At 37.6% G+C, this 24,500-nt stretch overlaps 2 protein-coding genes across 2 annotated transcripts; both read right to left on the reverse strand.

Moving 5' to 3' along the window:
- Nucleotides 1-496: 496 nt before the first annotated feature.
- LOC125177811 lies at nt 497-6,887 on the reverse strand. The gene is made up of 5 exons (XM_047880266.1): nt 6,873-6,887; nt 6,088-6,324; nt 5,272-5,428; nt 4,539-4,703; nt 497-3,448 (listed from the first exon to the last, which is right to left on the reverse strand). The coding sequence occupies exons 1-5, from the start codon at nt 6,885-6,887 to the stop codon at nt 3,057-3,059; spliced, it is 966 nt and encodes a 321-aa protein (XP_047736222.1). The 3' UTR covers nt 497-3,056.
- Nucleotides 6,888-9,964: 3,077 nt separating this feature from the next.
- LOC125177812 lies at nt 9,965-21,657 on the reverse strand. The gene is made up of 5 exons (XM_047880267.1): nt 20,701-21,657; nt 19,243-19,346; nt 18,116-18,211; nt 11,455-11,594; nt 9,965-10,185 (listed from the first exon to the last, which is right to left on the reverse strand). Exons 1-5 carry the CDS (start codon nt 21,457-21,459, stop codon nt 9,965-9,967), a joined length of 1,320 nt encoding a protein of 439 aa, XP_047736223.1. The 5' UTR covers nt 21,460-21,657.
- Nucleotides 21,658-24,500: the final 2,843 nt, after the last annotated feature.

Consider the following 24,500-nt stretch of genomic DNA (forward strand, 5'->3'; position numbering starts at 1 on the left):
CACCATAGGATATGCTTGGCTTAATTAAATATAGGCGAATCTACGGGTATTATCGATACATTGACTTAAAATTACATACGATATATCTTTCTGAACAACGATGATCAACGTCGTTATTTCAAGGCCAAGTACAAAAATATTGTCAATAGATGGAAGGAAAATATGTAAAGACGTCATAGCCTTAATTCGACGTATGTCTCACTTTTTTAATGCTGAAATATTGCATTTATTAAAATTTCACCCTTAGTAGGCATTAGTACTAAATTTTTTAAAAGGCAAGGAAATAGGCTTCACAGGCTGAAATGCGCTATATAATGGAATTTTTTCGTTCACAATACACTGATTGAAACTAGGTTAGTCAAATAAGATAGTCAATAAAAACAGTAAAAATACTAATAGTGAATAGATCAAATATATTCTGCTGCCCTATGAAGGGTTCAACCCAAGGGCAGAAAAAATACAAGAAACGAGTTTTAATATTTTTCGTTCACTAGAAAATTCATTTTTGATGATAACATTAAATTAAAAATTATCGATCGTTTTCAAATATACTAGGGCTTTTAGTGATTGAAGCAAAATTCAGAGCAACAGAAATTTTTCACTTAATGACGACCGTAGTAGAAAAATATTGTCTTTATTATCCACAACGGAATTAAATATAATGCTTCATAAGATGTACAGTTCTAGTTATAACTTCGTAGTTCTTATCGTATTAAATCGTTCTCTAGGACTATACCTACGAGCTCGAAGCCATTATTGTTCAAGTTCTGAAGTACATTGTAAGGGATATAATACAGATAATTCATTTCAGGTTAGGATCATGTTTCTTTACACTAAAATGTGAGCAGATATACGCCGCTAGAGAAAAGCGTTGAGAGATGGTTAAGTCTATGTGAAATAAATGGTTTTAGTCGTCGTTGGTAAAGATATAAGTATTGGTTGAAATTTAATACGTATATTTATATAGGCCGTTGTTTGTAAAGTGTATAAGTATTGTTTGGATTTTAATACAGGCCGTCTTTTGTACAGGGTGTAAGTACTGGTTGAAATTTAATGTAATCCTTTGTTGGCAAATGGTATAGGTATTGGTTGAAATTTAATACAGGCCGTCGTTGGTAAAGGATGTAAGCACAACAGGAAATTCGAGGATGAAGACAAATGATTACAAAAATTTAACTATTTCATCGATGCCGAGCGAAAAATTATCACGATGAACACAAACTTGAAAATTCATTTCTGCTAAAAGAACCTCTAAAAAATATTAAGTCATTGTTTGGGTCACATTTGTCTAGTGAATGGAAGTTAAATCCTGGCAAAAGGTATGTATGTAAGTATGTTATATGTGTTTCTTTACTAGACATTTCACGTAACTGCAATCATTTTCCAGATATTGCACATGAATGGCTTCACAAACATCAGTCTCATATTTAAATAGGAAATTTACATGGCATTTGTGTTTATTTTTCATGTTTCGTTAATTATTCAGACTATCAACGTCCCAACAGGCACCGTGTCGACGTTATGAACAGTTACTGATGAATCATAATAAGTAATTTTAAGCGATCGATTACATAACATTTTTCAACTAATAGAAGGAGAGAAGAAAGTGTTTCAGAAGCGTCGAAGTTTAGAAGAAATTCGAAGTGACGGAGGCTCATAAAAACTACGTTTTTTGTTGCTGATTGCAAGCAAATACAATCTCTATCACTTTATTCGTTTAAGTGGAAGATTAGATTTCACACAACAGAAGCACCTGTAATTACAATTTAGATGTTATTTCTGTTCCACCTACGCGTATATATGGTGTAATATTGCAAAGTCTTCGGAATATAGCAAAATATGTGTGGACGACACAGGAACTGACATTATACGAACCGCAAGAGCAACACAGGCTTGAAAAATAGTATCGTTCTCACTGACGAGGTAGTTTAATGTATAGGGTATAGGCTCATTGGATTATATGTAAAAAGAATATTGAATATGTAAAAAGAATATTTTTCTAGTGTGCCAGCATTCATAATTTATTGATGATTCATGCTAAGAGATCCAAAGTGAGCTGCTAAGTAATTTCAAGAAGCTTCATTTGGTAAGGGTGGAAAATAGCAATCAATAATATTCTATTCATAATAAATAATATCCTATTCATAATGCAATGATTTTATTCAGATCCTGAATCTACTTAGCACATTGTGAACTATTCGTTTCAATGATTGTGCCAAGTTCTGTTGTCTTATAATAAACATTCAACATTAACAAAAAGTTCTTATTGCACCTGATACCTACCTAAATATCTACGCAATCTCACTATCAAGTCATTTTAAAGCAGCATCAGCGACCGTAACTATAAACATATACGATAGTTGTCACCAGCAACTTGTTTCAGTAGTTACCTTCAAGTATTTTATAGTGAACATATTTTCCGTCTATAAACACCATGCATTGTTCGTTTTCAGTCAGAAATCTACAGATTTTCCTGGTTAACTTCTAAAATTATTTTATACACGATAGACAATATAAACAGGTCACTCGGAATTTTATACATTAAAACCGAGTTCTCCACTCGTTGTTGGTTCTTCATCCATCAGAACCACTGCATCAAAAACAAAGCAGTAGAACTCTATGCTATGTATTGCATTTGTCAGTATTTTTCAGTTTAATCCAGGCTATCCTCATCTTTTTGCGAATAACATTTGCATTTGAAACTTTTTGTTCTGTAAAGAATTAACAAATATCATTTGCGTTGATATAATTTATCTGCCTCATTCCATCAATAGATATTCATTCTGCCCAGATGAGTCGACACGCATTTCGAGCCAGCATCATTGCCGAGCATTCTTACTCGCAATTTAATCCAAACTGTTTTATCAGAATCTATCGCATCAAAGTATAGTGTAGCAACACTATCCCATAAATGTATAGCGTAGCAACACTGGAGCTCAACATTACCATTACATGCAATTCGTGATTCGAGGGTATGTTTTCCTACAACTAAGAAAAAAAAGGTTAATTCATTAGAGTGACTGTCTTGAAGAATTGCTTCGTTGCGAGGTGTGAGCTCAATGGAAAGTTTTGTACACACCCACGATAATAAGCACCGTGACCATCGTGAGTACAAGTAAGGTAATCAGTTTAGCTGCTCTGTTCATGCCGTTGTTCTCCTCACTGAACGGATCCCGAGGTCTGGGACGATCAAGGGAATTTTGCACCAAGTTGGGGAACGCCAGTCGTTGCGTGAGTGTTAGTCGGGGTATTGCCTCGGGGATGAGGCCACTCATCCCCGCTGAGTAGCTCCCCCTGGGGTGTGGGGAAGCCCTGCCGTAGTACTGCCACCCGATGGGACAGTCGTTCTCGTAGTCAGGGTCGTAGTCCATGCTCATGTAGGGGATGGGTGAACGGGTGAGGGAGCGGAGGCTTAATAGTGACGGTCGCCGGGACTTGTTGGAGTCACCTGCGCAATCGAGTTTTTTATTTTATTTTTATCAATTTAATTGAGTTTGGTATAGTTTAGAACGAATACCTCTAGTGGATACTTATGCAGTTATTAGGACACACTTATTAGAGTCGCCTGAAGAATCATACCTCTAAGTTTTTTTTAATGAATTTACACATTTGAATTGCGTTTCGTTTTAGTGCGAAACGCGCACCAAAGGCATTTGCCGTCGTTATTGTTAGAGCTAGAAATGTTTGCATTAGAAATGTTAACATTTTGGCCTGGACGTCAGATATTGTCGTTTCTTCTGATGCACCGTTTCTATTTTTCAGGTAATTCTGCCACACAAGTCTAATTTTTACCCCCACTATTGACTCTGATCTTAAAAGTTATTATTTATACTCCTTGCGAGCCGTCTAGGCTTTTCTCTCCATTGAACATGTAACCGGACGCTCCAAACGTCATAGATGGCCACCACAAAATGGGCGGAACGCCGGTCACGAACGTTTAATCTAGTAGTTCTCTTAGAACAATCGGTGTAACAAAAACACAGTTTTTTCGTTGTCAACACTGCGACTTAAAACCACTTTTATTTGACTCAAACTTGGCACTTTAAAACCAGGAACTTAACAGTTATAGTTTAAAACAAATAGACAAAGAACGTAGCTTGTATACGTTCAATTCAGTAAGGAAGATGGCACACTGCGGAAACATGAGCAGAAACCGTATCAGCACAACTAGTCCGTAACCAGACAGTAGCTGCAACAATATTGGCACAAGCAAATAACTGTTGCTGAACGGCTCGCAGGACACAACTGCCTAGCGACAAATTCAACCGCCCTCGTCACTTCTCTCTGAAGCCGAGAAGGTCGGAAGTCTATGTGATGGAACCGGCCTCACTGAGAGTTCATCAACGCGAATATGTACATTTTGCCACTGATAAAGAAATTGAAAATAATATATAAAAAAATATCGTGAACGATTTCTCAATCGTTCACAAACATGACAAATATAACGTTTGACCTTGTTAGTTTGAATCCCAACCTGAACTTGAAATAAAAATCATATTAATATAAGGTAAGTTTTATATATGCCTATTTGTTCTAACCTGGGACAGTTAGCCTGGCTTGACCGCTTGCTTTCTCGGTGGCTGAGTTTGAGCGCGCGTGTTTGAAGACACAGAGCGACCGACTGGCCTGCACGGGACTGTGTCGGCTCGGCGGGTCGCCCGCCTTCAGCGTAACTGAAGTATCCTGCCGCTGCAGCAACGATCCTGCACGCAATTATCACTCATAAATATAGAGAAACAATGATCATTTACAATTTAGATTGATTAAGCAAGAATTTTAAAACAGAGAAAATGCAATGTAAATTTATTATAATGAGTAAATTTTAATTCATTACAAAATAATATTGGCATACTTGAGTAATGAAGAATTTGTAAATAATTGTTGTAAAATTATTGATATAAATATTCTTTATTCATTTGAATAGTGTGTTCGGTCTCCTATTATGTTTTTTCGCCATTTATGATTAGTTCTAATTTTTTTTGTTCATTCGCAATTTGCAGAGGGCTCCGAAACTTTAGTCCGAAGTTGAGACAAAATCGCGATTCAGTACACAAGGGTTTTGGCTAGGAAGATACACGGCTGATTTATTAGTTTATATTGGTAAATTATTTATTATTATACTTATTTACTTATCATTCTTATTTATTCATTGGATGATCCCCAGCAGTATCTTAACAAATAATCATAATGATAGTAAAATCCCATAGTATATTGATAAATAAAGTGATAAAAAGCTTTTCTGTAAATAAGAATTAGCACAAGAATCCTGACCAGGCCTGTGCTGGTAGCTCTCCTGTCGTTGAAGTGAATGGTTTGAAGAGATCCAAGATGGCGCGGGTGTCATGGTGGCGTCGTTGAGAGAAAATACTGATTGTGAGCCTCCTTCGTAGTCGAGGTCGCTCAGCATGCTGTCTGAACGCCATGAGTACTGTGGCAATTGTTGATGTTAGAGATATGCCTTGAAGGCTTGCATGAATTACGAAGCTTGATGTAAAAATATTGAGTTTTGCCCAGTATCTCGATGCCAAGAAGCATGCTTGTTATGCAAAAATTCTGGTTGAAGATTGTGAATATCAATAATATTGAAACATGTCTATAATCAACATAGAGCAACTGGGCCTGCTTTGAAAGAGGAGCAACACTCTGCATTGCACGATCACTCATCTAAGTTCGATTGACATTTTTCTAAAACCTTCACTTGCAAGGTTCTTTCTCTATCCTAAAATAATAATTCAATAACCTGTGAAGCATTTTCAATATGACTTTGATAGATAAATTTGCATGCTGATACATGATCTATACTTTCTTTAACAAAATGTCTTGCGAGATGAAAGCTAAAATATATTAAATATAATTTTTATTTTAAATTATAACAACTGCTGCAACACAACTAGGAAAGTTTCTTTTACATAGATCTTCTGCTTCCAACATTTTAATGATGAGATTTTCCAAGGAAGCCGCCGGGCATTATCAATGAAAAAATTAATATTTTCAAGAAAAACTAAGATTTTTGTCAAAATTATTAGCATTTTTTAATGGATAATGAGAGATTCTCAATGAGAATAATGTATTTAACCTCGTAATTACCTCAGAAATATCACTCTTGTCATCAGAAGCGGAGCGTTGCGTTGGGTCATAACTCCCCTTCCTCCTGAGCATGCGGCTGAGCCCCAAGCTGTGGGACGGTCGAGTCACCCGCGGGTGTGGGGCGTGTGCGGACAGGAGGCTGTTGGGGGACAGTGTGTTGGGGGCCAGGCTGGGGGAAGGTGTTGATGTGTCGGCGCTCCCAAAACTACACTGCCACTCGGTGCGGTTATCTTCATTCTGCAAAAACTTTCAGATTAAAAAAAATGAATTTTTGGAAAATAAATTTTGAGGATATATGCGAACTATGTATAACTAAAAGATATATTTATACGTTTTAGTATCTATTTTTGTACTATCTGTTTGGATTTTTCAGGTTCTAGAATTTGAATGAATGCAATCACTACAAATTTCATTTAGTTCGCCTGCTTCAATTTCTTTCAGTATTCAGTAAATCATTTGATAACATATTGTTCAGAGTAATATTATATTTTTCAGCATTCATTCAACTCCTAAATGCCTCATGTGCATTCAGGCAATCATCGGCATCTTCTTACTGCATATTTTCTATATTTTTGACATACATAATTTCTGCAACATAAAAAAGTTTCGAAAAAAATGCGGAAAGGAATATAAAAATATACAATTATATTTTCCCGACCCTCCTGCAGAAGAGTACAACATTATCAGCGAACGAACGAGTGCATTAAGTCGAAGGAAAGTTTATTGCACTCGACCGTACGATCTTCACTCAGAAAACATATCAATATTTCACGCCGGTCCTTTACTCCAGAGTGACTCATAATTCGTTAAAGCATCTGTTTGTTATAATTAAACTTTACTTGAAAATTTACACTAAAAATTTGATGAAAGTATATCGTCCCTAAATTTTCATCCTAAAATTTGAGCATCCGTTCACTAAAAAGGCTGAAAACTCGTCACCTTAGCAGCCTGATCAGCGGCGGCAGCAGCAGCAGCAGCGGCCGCCTCTACTTCGTCCAAAACGGCGTCCTGCCTGCCCAGTTCTGCTCTGCGGCTGCCCTGCGCGGAAACATAGCATCAAAAAGTGATGTAAATTAATGGTAAAATAAATGTTATTTTAAGTCAACCCAGACATTGAAATTTTTCGGTTAGTTGCACCAGTTTCAGGTCGGTGAAATAAGATTTACTTTATAATATTTTACTGATTTATTACTAAAATCAATGTTGACAACCCGTGCGAGCTTGCAGAAAGAAAGTACCAATTATATTAATGCAATACTGAAATTGTACCGCTAGTCTGCCACTTCTCACGTCGCCATCACCTCTCTGCGTCACCATTTACGTTATCAATAATTCAAGCATAAACATAACTTAAACAAATCAAAGCTTCATGTTCCATGATCTCAGCATTACAGTCGTCAGTTGCATAATTTCTGTCGATATTGGAATAATTATGACAGAAAAATTTATACTTTTCAACTCAAACATAAAAGTCGTGAAATACGACATAATTTTTGTCAATTTGAATAAATTAATATGTTTTAACATGATTTCCGGTAATATTGACTTTATTCAAATTCCACGCCCCTAATCTCTTCATTATTTAAGTCATTACTTTCTTCTTTCCAATTACCAAAAATCTTAAAATTATTTTTACAAATGCAAACAATTTCTCGTAATATTCCAAAATTATTGCGGGCCTTACAATCAATGGTACCTCATATAATAATTTTAGCGAACAACTTAATGCGTTCACAGTTATGGCTCATGATAAAATCTCCACAATCTTGTAAACATGACCACCATCTTGTTAACATGACCACCATTTTCACCATCTTGTTAACGTGACCACCATATTTACCATCTTGTTAATGTGACCACCATATTCACCATCTTGTTAACATGACCACCATATTCACCATCTGCTAGTTCTGTAATTCCTGTCAGTGGCAATCTTGGCGTAAAGCGGCCCTGCGCATGACACGGCAGGGCTCACGATATCGACAGTTGGGAGGCTTGAACTCGCTCTTAAGTCTACGGAATTCAAGACGAACATTTCAGTATGTACTCGTTCATGCATAAAGTCTACGGGTTCAATACGAGGTTCTCATCAGATATAATTTGCAGCTATTTGTAGCTAGAGTGCAAAAATTTAGGGATTTTTGAACCTCACGATGATTTTTATCATTAACACGATAAAGTTCAGAATCTTGTTGAAATGCTAAAGAAAAACTAAAGAATCTAAATAAACTGAAGCCGATACTTTCCACTGGTTTCCCCAAGAAAAATGCAATGAACTTGAAACAAGTAATGTTTATTTAATCACGCATTTATGTTACAAGGAAAGACTCGCCAGTACAGATTTCTTTATTACAGCCACAAGTGAATTAATATATTCATGAATAAAAACTGGTTTCACGGCGAATAACATCTGTCTTCATATAAATTTCAATGATTTCATTCTGTTGTTCAGATTCTGTTCAGCAGTAAAAATAATTCTTTTTCTCCATGAAGCCAAACATCGCTTATTGCTCAAGATTTCTAGAATTTCCCGCCAAATCGCGTGCCCGTGGCTAGACCAAACTCTACAAAAATATTTATTCGTTAAATTCCTGAAGGAAATTAAGACGCCGAGTTCCCGGTGCAAGAATCTCGCCTCGACGTAAGCATTCATAGAGGCACGGCAATCTAAGCGAGAACCGCATGAATGTTACATCATAAAATTCCGATCTCAGGATCAGAAAATAATTTGGAAAATATTATACTTTTATACTCCATTATTGCTTTAATTTTTTTACGTTTTTATGATATTATTGTTACGGGGCCAGTATAAATGAAGCTATAACTTGTTTCAGGGCCAGTATAATATTGTTACCGGGCCAATGTTAAAAGGGCCAATGTTTCAGGGACAATATAATATTGTTACCATAATATTGTTGTGTTTAAATAGAGCAATAACTTGTTTCAGGGCAATATAATATTGTTACAGGGCGAGTATAATATTCTTACGGGGCCAGTATAAATAGAGCAATAACTTGTTACAGGGCCAGTATAGATAAGGCATAACGCAAGAGCTTAACCTATCCACAATAACCCACCTGTTCGTCGCACTTCTCGCGGTTCGACACCAGCAGGAGAATGAAGCCAACCTACGCTTACAGGCAACCTATATTACGATTAATAACCTATAGAATATAGATAACCTGAACAACAAGAAGATTAACAGGTTGCGTTTGAGTTGAAGTTTTAACTTTATATTTCGGTGGTCCCTCCATACGCTGTCTGGCGCAGACCGAATGTTGACGTCATTTGTTCCTACTTCGCACTCCTGGCTGGGTCCTTCCGACTACATCGTGTGTACGTGTGATTCATTATGGTTAAAATATATACAATATTTCAGGCTAATGAGGATAAACTAATGAGAATAAACTAATCGCAGTCACCAACCTGCACATTGAGTCGGTCCTGGTGAGTGAGTTTGGGACGAGGCGTTAACAGGTGGTTGTAAGACAGCGGCCAAGTGGGTTGTTTCCCAACAGGACTTTTTGTTCCGTTTGAGCCTGTCGAAATTTAAATTAATCAAACTAAAATGCTTTCCTGATATATGATCCTCAGGTACCTACAATTCATTCGTTAGAAGAAACACTTTAGGCCAACCATTTTTATTTCCCCATTGCATTTTAGGCCAACCTTTTTCATTTCCCCATTGCATTTCAGGCCAACCTTTTTCATTTCCCCATTGCATTTTATGTCTTTCGCATCGATGCGCGCTATTGCATGACGGCTTAGGCGATCACACAATTCTGCGGATCGGCAAACGCCAATCCGTAGCAAAAAAAAAATCATAACAGAGCCCCGGTGTTGCGGGTGGCTTAATATCAGAGTTGCAAGGCAGGATTTAGCAAGCCTTGCCAAACAGATTGGGACAAATGAGATTACATGCAAGCGCCCAAGCCTCGTATTGCACGAGCATGTCCAGAGAATTGTGAAGCCTTGACGTGCTGGAGACGACATCTGCTGGTGTAATGAAGTGATGTGATGTGATGTGATGAAGTGATGAAGGGTTGAGGTGGAGGAGGTAACACCTGTTGGTGTACTGAAGTGAAGAGAAAGTAACACCTGCTGGTGTAATGAAGAGGATGTAACACCGGCTGCGATGTGATAAAGGGCTGAACGGAAGGTAACACGAAGAGTGAAAAAAGATATTTGAGAGGATTCCTCTTACCCTTCTGATGAAGGGGTAAGTTTAAAAAATCGAATGAGTATTGGGTTTATTTCATGATATGTTGATGGTTAGACAAGTAATTGACGACATTGATGAAGTGTTGAAAATACCGCAATGGAGTGATACAAGGAACGAATGCTAGCACTCTCAAAAATTCAGTAATTCATCTGGGCAAGAAAAAGTCATGAAACATGTAAAAATAGAGACATAAAAATTAGCGAAATCATCTGCTAGTCTAAATCACATATTGCAAAAATTGGGCCGATCGCATATTAAAATGACTCAAAATAGTTGAGTAACATTTGCATAGCTTGCACTTCAAAAATAATTTATAAATTTGATCTGAGACGGATTTTTCAACTTCTAATTTTCTTCCTGATGTAATTACTGACAGTACGAAAAGTTACGGTAAAAAGCTATTGTACATCTTCATAGGATAATTTATCTGTATTACTCCCTTCAATTTTTGTACCTGTTATTGTTTGATTATTTATATCAAAACTTGCATAAAACTCTAAAAATTTCTGATTTCTATAGACCATTTGCTATGAAATATTCTCACATGTATGAGTATTTGTTCTTTAGTTTTATCGCCGTTGCACGTCATGTGCTGAGGTAATGAATGAATTAAAATGAAAAACCTTGTAACGTAAATTATTATACAATAGGCCTGCTGAGTCTACCAGCAAAAGCTCAGCATTGTCAATATAAATACTAATGGTATTTTATTCCTTTGAGTACAGCTTCTAGATTACGTACGGAGCCACAATTTTTAATCAAAGTGGTTTCACACTTTGTTGTCATGTCAACTTTACGACGCATTACATTACTTCACGCATCCATTAGTTGCTGCATGCACCACTCTGGCTGCTAGTGTTCAGTTGCTGCATGCACCACTCAGGCTGCTAGTGTTCAGTTGCTGCATGCACCACTCTGGCTGCTAGTGTTCAGTTGCTGCATGCACCACTCTGGCTGCTGGTGTTCAGTTGCTGCATGCACCACTCAGGCTGCTAGTGTTCAGTTGCTGCATGCACCACTCTGGCTGCTAGTGTTCAGTTGCTGCATGCACCACTCAAGCTGCTAGTGTTCAGTTGCTGCATGCACACTCAGGCTGCTAGTTCATGCACCGTGCTGAGGCTCACTAAGTAACTAGTGTAGCCCACCTGTCACGTCAGCAACAGGTGGTTGAGGTTCTGCCTTACGGTGCTGGTTGGTCACGCTAGTCGTCCCGTCAGCTGGTGCTGGCCATCTGTTGCCTTCGCTGGCGCTGCGGTATATCACGCGTGGCTGATCCAGCTGGATCCTGAGGACAAATAATTACCTAAAATTAAATTAATGTCTTCCGTTTACATTACCTAATGTCAACGCAGGAAATAAAAAAATGTGAATGATAATTACCGATTTTCTATCCGTTGTTCTATCATAAATCTACCTATTTATTTCATCATCACAATTTAGAGATCGCCATGCACGAGGATTATATATATCGTCGCAATTTACGGCGATTGTCACTATAAATATGAGCCAAAGTGAGCACTCTCCTAAATGAGCCTCTGTTGCGGGGCTGGCTGGTGGGAGAGCATATGCATAATTTTGCTAAGAATTAGGCTGAAAAAATTGGGCCGCAAAAAAATTCACATTGTCAACTCTCCATAAAATGAAGAAAATATTGAGGTATCCTGTATGCCAATAGAAATATCAAATATGAGTATCCAGTTTTCATACAAGTGGGGATTCCATTCAAAAAGGCACTAGCAGAGTGGATATATAAATACATTTTTGATAACTTAACAGCGAAGCTTTATTTACATATACTGAGGTCAAGTAGACTGTGAACATTAGAGCGATGAAGCACGACGAAGGTCTAACGAACTCTTTCTCGTTGTCCTACTAACTATCGTGGAGCCAACAATTACATATATTATAGTATAAATTGACGTTTGTCCGTATATTCTGAGTCTCTAAATGCAAACACCTATTTGTATATTAAGTTTTGAACCTAATTACGCACATAGACGCTATAAAAAATTCATTCTTTTGAAGCGGAAGTTGCAAGTGAGTTCCTGCCGGAGGGGCGTATGATGATAATGATTTACGGTGATGGTGATTCACGGCGATAATGATTTAAGATAATATAATTTGCGAATATGAAGCATCACTTCTCGAAAATTTTATAATCATCAACAAGTCTCGTGCGTGTCTACTTGGTTTGTGCCCTAAACCGAAAATGTTAAACCGAACAACTAACAGATCGAGCCTGTCAATGTGAAGGCTCCCAACAGAGTCTGTTGATTCTGTACCAACGGAAAATTCCTGAATTTTGTGGATATTTTCCCGGACGACGCATCCATTAATCATGGTCGCCGTCCGTCGCTTTAGCGAGCTGATGGCATCCATGGCATCAGGAGAAATATTCAGCGCTAACTAAAATAATTATTCATTCTTGGATCACATTTATTATGGCTTGTTTGGTATTTAGATGTAGTTTTAATCGATAACATTGCAATCATTTAAAATTTCCTTGGTATTATTTACCTAACAAGGAGCAAAGTGAATGCCAGAATAAACTGGATTAAATTTAGTTAACAAAAATAAATTCTAGAATGCAGATATTAAATAAATAACTAGAGATTAAGAGAGTTTTTTGTGCTCTATAGAAATGAACAAAATTAAAGCTAGCACTGCTCTCAATGATCGTAGTATTTCGAGTCAACCCAACAAGACCAATGCGTGCACCACGCTATATATATTTCTGTCTCACTAGATTCAGTTTCAATGCAAATATCGAAAGTTTAACAAAGAACAAGTAGCATAACTACGTACAACAGTAAAAGAGTGGATACAGAATAATGATGAGCAAATAAAGCCTTACTTGATCTAAAATTGATGCTCTGATTTGATTAATTCATCAAACTTGTTAAATTAAGAAAGGCCTCACAGTAATTACTTTACGCAATACAATTGCTATATGGAACACTACCAGTGTATGCAGGATGATCAAGAACCAATTGGTTCGTCATAAATTGACTTTTACCAACGAGTTTCTATTTTTCATTATCACGCAAAGAGTGTAAATTGGCGGCGCAGTCTTATGGGCGCTGATGGAAAGTAAACTAAGCCATATGGAAATCGTGTGTACATCATATGGATCTTGTGTGCGTACCATATGGATCTCGTGTGTATACCATATGGATCTTGTTAGTATACATATGTATCTTGTTTGTATGCCATATGGATATTGTGTGTATACCGTATGGATCTTGTTTGTATACCATATGGATATCGTGTGTATATCATATGGATCTTGTTTGTATACCATATTGATCTTGTTTGTATACCATATGGATCTCGTGTGTATACCATATGAATCTCGTGTGTAAACCATATGGATCTTGTTTGTATACATATGGATCTTGTTCGTATACATATGGATCTTGTTTATATACCATATGAATATCGTGTGTATACCATATGGATCTTGTTTGTATACCATTTGGAACTTGCGTTTATACCAAATGGATCTCGTGTGTATACCATATGGATCTCACGCTGCCCTATGGACAGTTTGATGATGTCTAAACTACACCTCAGTCTGGCGCTTGCCTCCAACAAGTACAGCACTTCAGACTTGTTATCTACGTCTGGCATGTCTAACTTTACTTGTGAATGCCGTGCACGTTGCGCTCATACACACGTAGCAGATTTAACCTGTTACATTCAGGCTGTTGCTTTGAAGGAAAAATAATTATAAACATTATATTACTATTAAATTAAATTAAAAATTTAATTACATATAATTATATATTTAAATTTAAATTATAAAGCCAGTATGAAATTCGTTCGATCTAATGGAGAATTCAGGCTATTCAGGACAGTTACGGCACTTGGATTTAAAATTTTAAAACAAATTTCTGATTCTTAATGAGATTCAAATTTAAATTTTTTAAAAATCATAAAGCTTATACAACTGTAAAACGCACATCTAAATATTTTATTGAGATGAAAACAATTCAATGTATGAGAAAAATTTATCTAATTATAAAAATTCGAAGCCCTTTAAAAACTTCAATCATTTTTGTTTTTTCCGTGTGGTGTTTTCTTTCTTCATCAAAAAATATTTCAAAGGCTTGAGCAGCCTTACCGGACTAGCTTCGATCAACATATATAATGCCTCAGCTTGATATTTCATCCGGAATCAAGAACTGAAACAAGCTAGCAATTGCTTGCTTATAAGACTGTCCTTATATAGCAAGCAATTACTTGCTTATAAGACTGTCTTATATAGCAAGCAATTGCTAGCTTATAAGATTGTCTTCAGATCCTGTCGTCGATATACCGACGCAGAACATCGAACACAGAAAAGCTCTACGGCCAACACAAGAAACTGTGGCGCTGCTCAGGCCAAGCTGCGCTCCAGAAACAATTGAACATCAAACTTTCTTTAATTGAGTGGTGTACAATAGAATAAAATAAATATCTTATCAAATTCTCAATAAAGTAGAATTTTCTACATGTATACACTTTGCCCATTGTTTGTCTTATTTCACTTCCAAATTTCAAATTTAAATGTTATAAAAACTTCGCTTTCTTAAAAACGTATACTAAATATTTGAAACGCCGTTTTCCAGTAAAATTCCAATTGGTAAATTTACCTGCATTTTTATCTACCAGCTCAGGCTAAAATTTTCGTCTGACACATTAAAAAAATAATAAAAAGCCTGCTATATGGTCTCCAATCAATTTTGCATAAATAGAATAAAAAAGCCAGTGCAGGATTGATATCAATGATGCATAGATTTTGTAAGTTATTTGTTCAATTAATATATAGCATAAGATAAATTTTACACTGAAAAAAGACATTAAGGATGGCCTTTCTCGCGATGCATTTACTCATCATAATCACAATCAATTGGAAGACAATCTGCGAGTATCTCCAAATAAATTTATCTTGACTAATTCCGGGACGCTGCTGACCATTACATCATCCCGGAACTCATGACGAAACTCTAAATTTTTTTTTCGCTTGTTATAGATTAAAAAAGTTAATTTCTATAGAATCGCGCCAGTTTTAAGTAGCATATATCCATGTTATGATTAATATAACTATTCAGCGGATGGTTTCAATTGGTTGCAGTAGTTGGGTTGCTCACAATCAACTTGTGATCTTAACGTTAAGCTCACTGCTCGGCACACGTACGAGACGCCAGGTTTGATGTCCCCTTTAGCCTGCAGGCTGGACGAGTGCATGAAAAATTCAGACTTTGCCGCCGACCTGTGAAGGTCTTTATAATTTAAGGTCCCGCAATATTGATGCCTTTATAATTTCCGGACTTTAGGTGAGAGAAAGACTTTACCGTTTCCCTGTCTTGGCTGCTTGAGGGACAATAGACAGAAAAGTCCTTTATTGACGACTGAAGTAAAAAAGAGCAGGTGCAGCATGGCTTTCTTGTGGAAATTTCATTGATACTAAAAATGATATAAGACATAATAACATTCCCGTGAATGAGAAGAACCTATGTTGGCCAAATTTATTCGTTGCGCTGTTTCATATCCTGGTTTAGCGGTGAACTTCTTGCCGTCAAATAAATCAAACTAAGATATAATTGAAGTGTTTCATTTAAGAAACAGAGGCTCAATAAGAAAAATAATTATTGAATTGTTCGTTGATGCTGATAGTATAATTAGATTTCTCCTTGAAATCGCATTTCGATGAGGATAATATCGGTTTTTCTGGTTCAAAATTCCCTCAAAGTTCTCACTATCGTACCTCACTGTCTCAAAAAAATTACGGTGCGTTTGCCAGGAAAGTCGTTGTAAAAACTGACGACCTGATTACGAAGTTATAGCGAAGTTGTACACAAGTTGACGCGACAGATATTAATTATCAAATACTCCTATATATATTTTATTAATCAAGCAAACCTTATTTAAAAAGACTGATCCTATGCTATCCTTAAGTAGTCGTCCATGTATCATCTCAATAACTCTAATACAACATATTAACGGATTTTGGCTATAATTTTTGGCAATTGAGCTATAATTTGAGACTATTTGATCTATTTTGAGGCAATTTGAGCTGTAATTTGAGGCAATTTGAGCCATAATTCTAGGTAATTTAAGCTATAATTTGAGGCAATTTGAGCTATAATTTAAGGCAATTTATGAGCTATAATATGAGGCAATTTGATTTATTTTTTGAGGCAATTTGAGCTATAATTCTAGGTAATTTAAGCTATAATTTGAGATAATTTGTGCTATAATTTGAGGCAATTTAAGCTATAATTTGAGGCAATTTATGAGCTATAATTTGAGGCAATTTGAGCTATAATTTGAGGCAATTTATGACCATTACTAGCAGCCACGATGACCATTAGTAGCAGCCACGATGACCATTAATAGCAGCCACAGTGACCACCAGTAGCAGCCAAAGTGACCATCAGTAGCAGCCAAAATGACCATCAGTAGCAGCCACAATGACCATTAGTAGCAGCCGCAGTGGCCATCAATAGCAGCCACAGTGACCATCAATAGCAGCCAAAATGACCATCAGTAGCAGCCACAATGACCATCAGTAGCAGCCACAATGACCATTAGTAGGAACCACAATGACCATCAGTAAGGGTCGAGTAACGCCATAGGCGTCTAATGGCTGCATTAGCGGTGGATTGCCACCACAGCTCCGACCGACTCGAGCTCGATGCTCGGCTACATGAGGATGGCCGCGAATGCTGAAAATTACGGACTGGGTCAGTGACGCGAGTGATTGTCCGTATTTTTCCGTGCTGATACTGAATGGAATGCGTGTAAAGCTTTCAAAATAAGATACGTGCATATTGGCTTACAGGAAATAATCAGTAGAAATTCAAATTTTTTATGTGGCGTGTTCATTAAATCATAAGAACGTACAATACTGTACTGTGTAGATGTTAAAGTTATCGCTGAATAAAGATGTGGAAACGGCAAAGAGATTTACGCATTGAATAGGAAAGTGAAAAAACTTTAGTTTGAACTTAATTGAATTGTCAAAGGTAATTTTAATTACTACTTTTTGAACATAGTTAACATCCTCAACCACAATACAATATTTAAAATTGACTTCCATTATGAATTTAATATAAGTATTCCATTAATACCTTGGTGCGAATAAAATTTTAAATTTCCTACCGTAGTTTCTATGCCTTGTTAACGGCTTTTGAATTCGCTAACAAATTTAAAAAAATTATAAAGTTGCAGCTTTGCCCCCTTATGAAAGACAGAAAAAATTTGTATAGATAGAAATTTGATTTAAGCGATTGGATAAGCGATCTTGAGGGGGCGAGGCTCCTCACTGAACGATCTTGCGGGGGCGATGTCCCTCACTGAACGATCTTGAGGGGGCGATGTCCCTCACTGAACGATCTTGAGGGGGCGATGTCCCTCACTGAACGATCTTGCGGGGGCGATGTCCCTCACTGAACGATCTTGAGGGGGCGATGTCCCTCACTGAACGATCTTGAGGGGGCAATGTCCCTCACTGAACGATCTTGAGGGGGCGAGGAACCTCACTGAACGATCTTGAGGGGGCGATGTCCCTCACTGAACGATCTTGAGAGGACGATGTCCCTCACTGAACGATCTTGAGGAGGCGATGTCCCTCACTGAACGATCTTGAAGGGGCGATGTCCCTCACTGAACGATTTTAAGGAGGAGATGTCCCTCACTGAACGATCTTGAGGGGACGATGTCCCTCACTGAACGATCTTGAGGGGGCGATGTCCCTCACTGAACGATCTTGCGGGGGCGAGGATCCTCACTGACTGATTTTGAGGGGGCGATGTCCCTCACTGAACGATCTTGCGGGGGCGAGGATCCTCACTGACTGATTTTGAGGGGGCGATGTCCCTTACGTACTGAACGATCTTGAGGGGGCGAGGACCCTCACTGAACGATGTTGAAGGAGTTCAGCCTCTCAGTGAATTAATGACGTTATTCTGAAAAGTTGGACTTAACGTTGACGACATGTGGGGTGGACTTGGAGATTTATTCATTTGCTCAGCTTGTTAATTCCTTTACAACGTTAAAAATGCACGTGCATTTTTTTACAAAAATTTTGTGCCGACTGAGCCTGTTTTGAGATGCTTAGAACCAATTTCTTCTCCTATTCTTCATTGGTAAGACAATAGAATAATGATGTCTACCACAACTACCGCAACAAATTTTAGAATTTATGTCTTGATGCATGACTGAAGTATAGAGAACATGTCTCTACGCGGCTGGAATATAGATAACATGTCTTCACGTGGCTGGAATATAGATAACATGTCTATACTTGGCTGGACTATAGATAACATGTCTATAGCATTTCCAGACCTTGCATGCCCCGGCGACATTAGTTCATAAAAAGATGTCAAGGAGCTCGTAACTTCTTGCTGTTTTGACAACTTCCGTCTCCTAAGACTGTGAGTGCATCAAGGCGGCTAACTTACAAACTTTCGTGCCTTACAACTCTGACAACTTGGGCAGAACTCAACTGGACTTACGTAAAATATTTCAAAGTTATCTATCTTATGGATTCCTACATGTCATAAAAATTGTATTTTCTTTTGGTTTGATTTGAACGACAAATTATCATTACATTGACTCCTTACAATAACTGCACACCCAATTAGTGAGAATATATTGCTTCTCATAACCGATTTACTCATCTTTATTGATATTAATAATAGAACTTGCTTCTTTGGAAAATATGAGGAAACTTTTTGATAAATTAAGCATATTTTGCTCAAAGGTTAGGAATTTCATGTAAACGCTAAAAATAGAAACCTTCACATTGTAACACAGGCTGCATCAGATACCAATTACGTAACCAACTACCAAATAAATCCAAATTTTATGCAAATTTTTCAAATTTAGTAAGAAGTTTTCAAGAATATCAATAATAATTTCTTTTTAAATATATTTTAATTCGTTACCTCGGCAGAGGCTCTCTGGTGTTGTTGAGGACAGGCTCGTCGTGCTCGACGTTCAGCTCCCTGGGCGCCTGGTCAGAGCTCAGCCAAATGTGTAGCGTCGGAACCTGAGGTATAGGAAATATATTTAAAATTAAATTTAAAAGCTAAGAATTTACCAGAAAAATTCACAATACCTTCATAGGAAATGTTTCGGAGTCCAGCTCTATCGTCAGTTTGGAAATTCTAGAACGATGCCTCTTAATTTTATGTTAATATGTCATTAGAGATATTACAGTCTGAAAATTACAGCTAAAAATTAAATTAAAAATTACAGCTAATATGAACCTCATATATAGACCTGAGTTTAATGCAGAGCTCACGATGAATAAAGATGATAATGAGCATTTTTCAAACCTGAACTTTCTGTCACTTCCGTCCACGTGAATTCGTAATGACGCGAAGTTTTTCGGTGCCTTCTATTTAAAAAAATTTCTGATGAACTAAAATAAAATAAGATAATTCTTGTCAAGACAATTCGGACCGATGACGAGAATTGCCCTCATTTCAGGAGATAAATAAGGCACAGCCCCGTTATTTCAATCGTATTATTTAACGATGACATATGTAGATGAGAGATATTTTGCCAAGACCAACCTGTCGCACTCTTGACTTTGGTATTGAATTGCACGGTCATACCATGACAAGGATTTGAATTCTGCATAGGTCGAAGGGGTTGCAAAAATGCTTCAGTTCCTGCGCATTCCTCGCTTGAATAAAATGAAACGTCATCGCCAGGAACGCTATCATGCCTCGAATGTCAATGTCAGCCTAGCAGCTGACGGGATTAAAAAAATGTCTTCCTGGAAATTCAGCGAAGGGCTTTCGTTGAGTGACACCATTTATTTTTGTCAGCCAATGAACTTGGATTCTGAATAAACAATTCAATGAATTCATGGATGTCATTGGTTGATTACGGAAATATAGGGCGTTTTCTTTTAGATAAAGTTTATTCATAGACACGAAAATCTCATGAATAATTAAGTTACGCCATGAGCTCAATCTCTTACATTTTTCTTTCTTTTGAGAGCATTTGATCGCTAGTTGATTCATTTCTCATGATGAAGGATTAAGAGTTAACGGAAAATTTATGTCTGTGCAATATGAATAGTAATTTAAATAAATTGCAAACGGTAGCACTGTATTACTCTTATTTGTCTGTAAAATTCTATTATAAAGTTCAAGAAAATAAAATTATGTACAAAAAAATATTCAATAACAAGGCCCCATACTAACGACATCAGGATATCAGGATAATGATCTTACAAGCAACCCACGAAAATTCAAATTTTGGTATTTTGGTCACTTACAGCCAACGGTCAGTGTAATTAATGTAAAATTTGACCCCATACCAATACGAATCAACCGAGTACTAATGTCCTGCCATCCCCGGCACAAACGAAACATTAAGAAGTCACTCACCGTTGCTCGGTCCTGGAGCGGACGGCGGCCCCCAGGCGGGTCGATGGACTTGTTGATGGTCGACCAAAACCGATTTCTTTTCAAGCTTGGCGGCATAAGGCTCCTTGTGCGCTTCACTTCCGAGCCGCGTTCCTTCTTTCGTGAGGCCGAGCGATCCCGAGGGCCCAGAATTCTTTCTTTGAGGCTCGTGCCTCGATTTATGAAGGAGGTCATCGCAACTCCCGAGGAAGATCGCGCACGATCGTCCAACTTCTCGACATGAATGACTGTTTGGTCCCTTGGCAGAACGGGACCGCGTATGTTGAGCGGTTTTTCAACGGCGGTGTTGTCATTGGTCGGAAAGTACTGGGATTTTTCTTGGTCTTCATCGTCTTCGATTGAAAACTTTGCCTTGGATTTGCCTCTGTCCGCCTTTGTTGTGTTGGTTATCTTGCTCTTCGAAGGTTCGTTGTAGCTTGATCGACCTTCTCTGAAGCTGTGCCAACGACTCTTGGGACCATCTTTGGATAGGACCATAAGAGCCTCCGCCATTTCAGGGTTAAAGTTACGGGAGTCCATATTGGTGTTTTTGGTTCGTATAATGTCATTGTAATGCTGGACCGTGGTGAGCTCTTTACCAGCATTTGCACTCAGCACGTTGAAGAGCTGCGTCGTTGTGGCCGGTGAGGAAGTTGAAGAGTCGTACGCAGATGAAGAGCCAAACGTCGCCGAAGAGTTGAAGAGGAAAGGAGAAGATGAAGTCACTGATGTGCTAACCATAGGAATGGACAAATTTAACACACCTCAAAAAATCAGTCATCGTGATCTTGTGTCTACATTTCATGTTCTGATATAGAATCTGCCAAAAACGAACTCGTTCATCAACACTTTTGTAAAGAAGAAAAATAGAACTTACATTTTATCTTTCGTTTTCAAGCACGCTAAATTCAATTAGTAAAAATGCAGATGCAGTGATATGCGGTGCATCTCCCTTCCAAGACTTAGATGTGCATCAATGTTGTTGCACATTTGTTCATTTTACCTGTTCAAACCTAATAAAACAGCGGATTCACTTCCTCTGAAAAACACACAAGACCCATAAATAATAGTATATACTTTTTTGTGACTTTGGCTTTGGCTAAAAGTTTCCTGCCCAATATTGCAGGAAAGCGCTATTCGAGAATTCAAGTTCACCTATTTTAAACCAAAACATAGTTGAATCACACTTTAAAATCGTAACTGTAACGCACCCAGGCACTCAAAGTGCAACATAATTTCCGTGCTGTACTCATGCATATTTCTATCATTAAAATTTGATTGACGACATGTTGGCGATGGCATGTATCGGTGAGGAGATAACGAATTCAAATGTATAAGTACGTTTTAAGAAAGAAATAACTGATAAAATAATCGAAGCAGAGAGAATAAGAGAAAGAAGGAAGGCGTTACAGAGAGGGAGAATGAAATAAAAAAGAGAGTGAGAGGACAATAGAGCGGGAGAGAGTGAGGACCCATCAGATAATTTCATCTCACGTCAACGCGCTCGTTAATTGGGTTTTCGCGACGCCCTCGCTATCGTCAGTAAATCAGGTAAACCAATTTGAAGTATCAAATTTTGGTCAGCATTTCATGTGGCCACGCATCATCCGGCCAAACTATTCTGACAGTGAGAGAGCAGACCACAGCAGACCACAGCAGACCACAGCAGACCACAGCAGACCACAGCAGCCCACAGCAGACCACAGCAGACCACAGCAGACCACAGCAGATCACAGCAGACCACAGCAGACCGCAGCAGACAGCAGAAGTCCACAGCAGACCACAGCAGACCACAGCAGACCACAGCAGACCACAGCAGACCACAGCAGACCGCAGCAGACAGCAGCAGACCACAGTAGACCACAGCAGACCACAGCAGACCACAGCAGACCACAGCAGACCACAGCAGAGTATGATTTACTTTCGATTCAATTACTACTAAAATTTTTTTATTACAAAGAAAATGTTTGGCATTACATTCGATATGGCATCATTGATTGCAGTAGTCATGTAATTACTTTGCTTTTTATATTACACGCCCATTACTTGATAGCCACCACAACCATTGCACACCCATTACATGATAGCAACTACAACCATTACATGACAGCAACCACAACCATTACACACCATTACATGACAGCAACCACAACCATTACACACCATTACTGCATTACATGATAGCAACCACAACCATTACTCACCCATTACATGATAGCAAGCACAACCATTACATGATAGTAAGCACACCATTAGGTAGGTGTAGGTGCTATCTACAAATTAGTTTTTGAATTTATTTTTCAGTAGAACGGTGATTAAAGACAATCACCCATCACCGAGAGCATGAAAGAGGACGAGGAATAAGGCAATAAATACATATTAAAATGAGACAAACTCCATGCTTAATATGAAATCAATGAAATATTTAAACAATATACCTAATAGTTTACTGTTCATTGGTAAAGAGGGAAGGAAAGTCCTCCTGAAATTGGTCTGTATACCTATTTCTCACGCAGTCAAGTTGCACGCCAATTGATTGGGCGGGACTCGAAATGATGGACTGGTCGTGGCTGGAGACGCAAAATTCTGATAGAAAATATAATGTTTCAATTAACAGTGCGCTTGTAATTTGATTAGGTTTTGCGTTTGATTGCGTTTAGAGGGTTTGTGCAGCTGCAATTCGATTAATTTTAAAAACAATTATGTCAGCGAAACTATCACAGCTATCGGAAACTGAATGGAATTATTTTCCATTATGAAAATAAGAGTAAAAGTAGTGATTTGCAAGTTAGGTTATAACGTAAATCTTGATAAATTTTCTTGAGAATTGACCCTCTTGTGTCAGCGTTTATGCTGTACTACTCACAGTATAAAATGTAATAATGTCATATAAGTAATTTACATAATAGAAAGAATGAAGTATGTATGTCAGTAGGAAAAGAGAATGCTGTTTACTTTCATTTTCTCTTGGACATAACAAAAATCATTAAACGGACGAGTAAGCGTCTAAAACCGAATTGTTTGATCGATCATTTACATTTCATGAAAAAACATTGAACAATAATTGAATTTTCTTTCAATCATGGACAGCTTTTACAATTTTGCATGAACAATCAACTATCACCAAAATCAACAACCGAACGTATAAAACAAAATACCTAGATCCACATTCATTAACGAGAACTAAAAATACTTAGACATTTATACATGATGTTAATGATGAATGCATTGAAATATGCCTTCGCATGCCACCTTTGCTACCAATGATCTCGATGGCCTACAAGTGGTCCACCATCAGAATTTTTCGCCCTCAGCATTTAGACTCTCAAGACATCCCGCGACGAATTACAATAAGAAGAATTTTGGCATCGTACTTCAGATTGAACTTTCATCTTCGAAAAGCTTCTCCAATATTTGCGCGATGCCCCTCCAGCAAATTTTTTAAATCACTGAATATTTCCGCGGACCCATTTTCCTCGTCTTGAGGACAGAGAATTTAAAATCTCAAGTTTTGAAAGCTTGAGAAGCCGAAATCAGCTCATGATATTTCGACGAAATAATTTGTAGTGTCAGTATAAAAAGAATTTCTGCCAACATTTTTTGTAAATGGTTGAAATGGGCAGAAAGTAAAACAGTACATGTGATTTAATTTAAATCGGGGAAAGGAGACATTTGAAGAATGTATTGGGTGTCGTTCCATTAAAAAAAAAAGAAAGTCTAAATGCTCACTGTTTACATTTCCTATTTCCATTGAAAAAATCCAATCAATCGAATTCAAATGA

The sequence above is a fragment of the Hyalella azteca genome, unplaced genomic scaffold, assembly GCF_000764305.2.
Source record: "Hyalella azteca isolate HAZT.00-mixed unplaced genomic scaffold, Hazt_2.0.2 contig5104, whole genome shotgun sequence".
Lineage (NCBI taxonomy): Eukaryota > Metazoa > Arthropoda > Malacostraca > Amphipoda > Hyalellidae > Hyalella > Hyalella azteca.

What these genes read in the sequence shown, in the direction of transcription:
- LOC125177811 (XM_047880266.1), bottom strand. An exon ending in ACAAGAGTGATATTTCTGAG is followed by an intron (nt 5,429 to 6,087) that starts GTAATTACGAGG and finishes CAATTGCCACAG; the next exon opens with TACTCATGGCGTTCAGACAG. An exon ending in GAGCTACCAGCACAGGCCTG is followed by an intron (nt 4,704 to 5,271) that starts GTCAGGATTCTT and finishes AATTGCGTGCAG; the next exon opens with GATCGTTGCTGCAGCGGCAG.
- LOC125177812 (XM_047880267.1), bottom strand. Translation starts at nt 21,459, where the DNA reads ATGGTTAGCACATCAGTGACTTCATCTTCTCCTTTCCTCTTCAACTCT. An exon ending in ACCAGAGAGCCTCTGCCGAG is followed by an intron (nt 18,212 to 19,242) that starts GTAACGAATTAA and finishes AACATCGTTCAG; the next exon opens with TGAGGGTCCTCGCCCCCTCA. An exon ending in ACCTGTTGCTGACGTGACAG is followed by an intron (nt 10,186 to 11,454) that starts GTGGGCTACACT and finishes TTACACCAGCAG; the next exon opens with GTGTTACTTTCTCTTCACTT.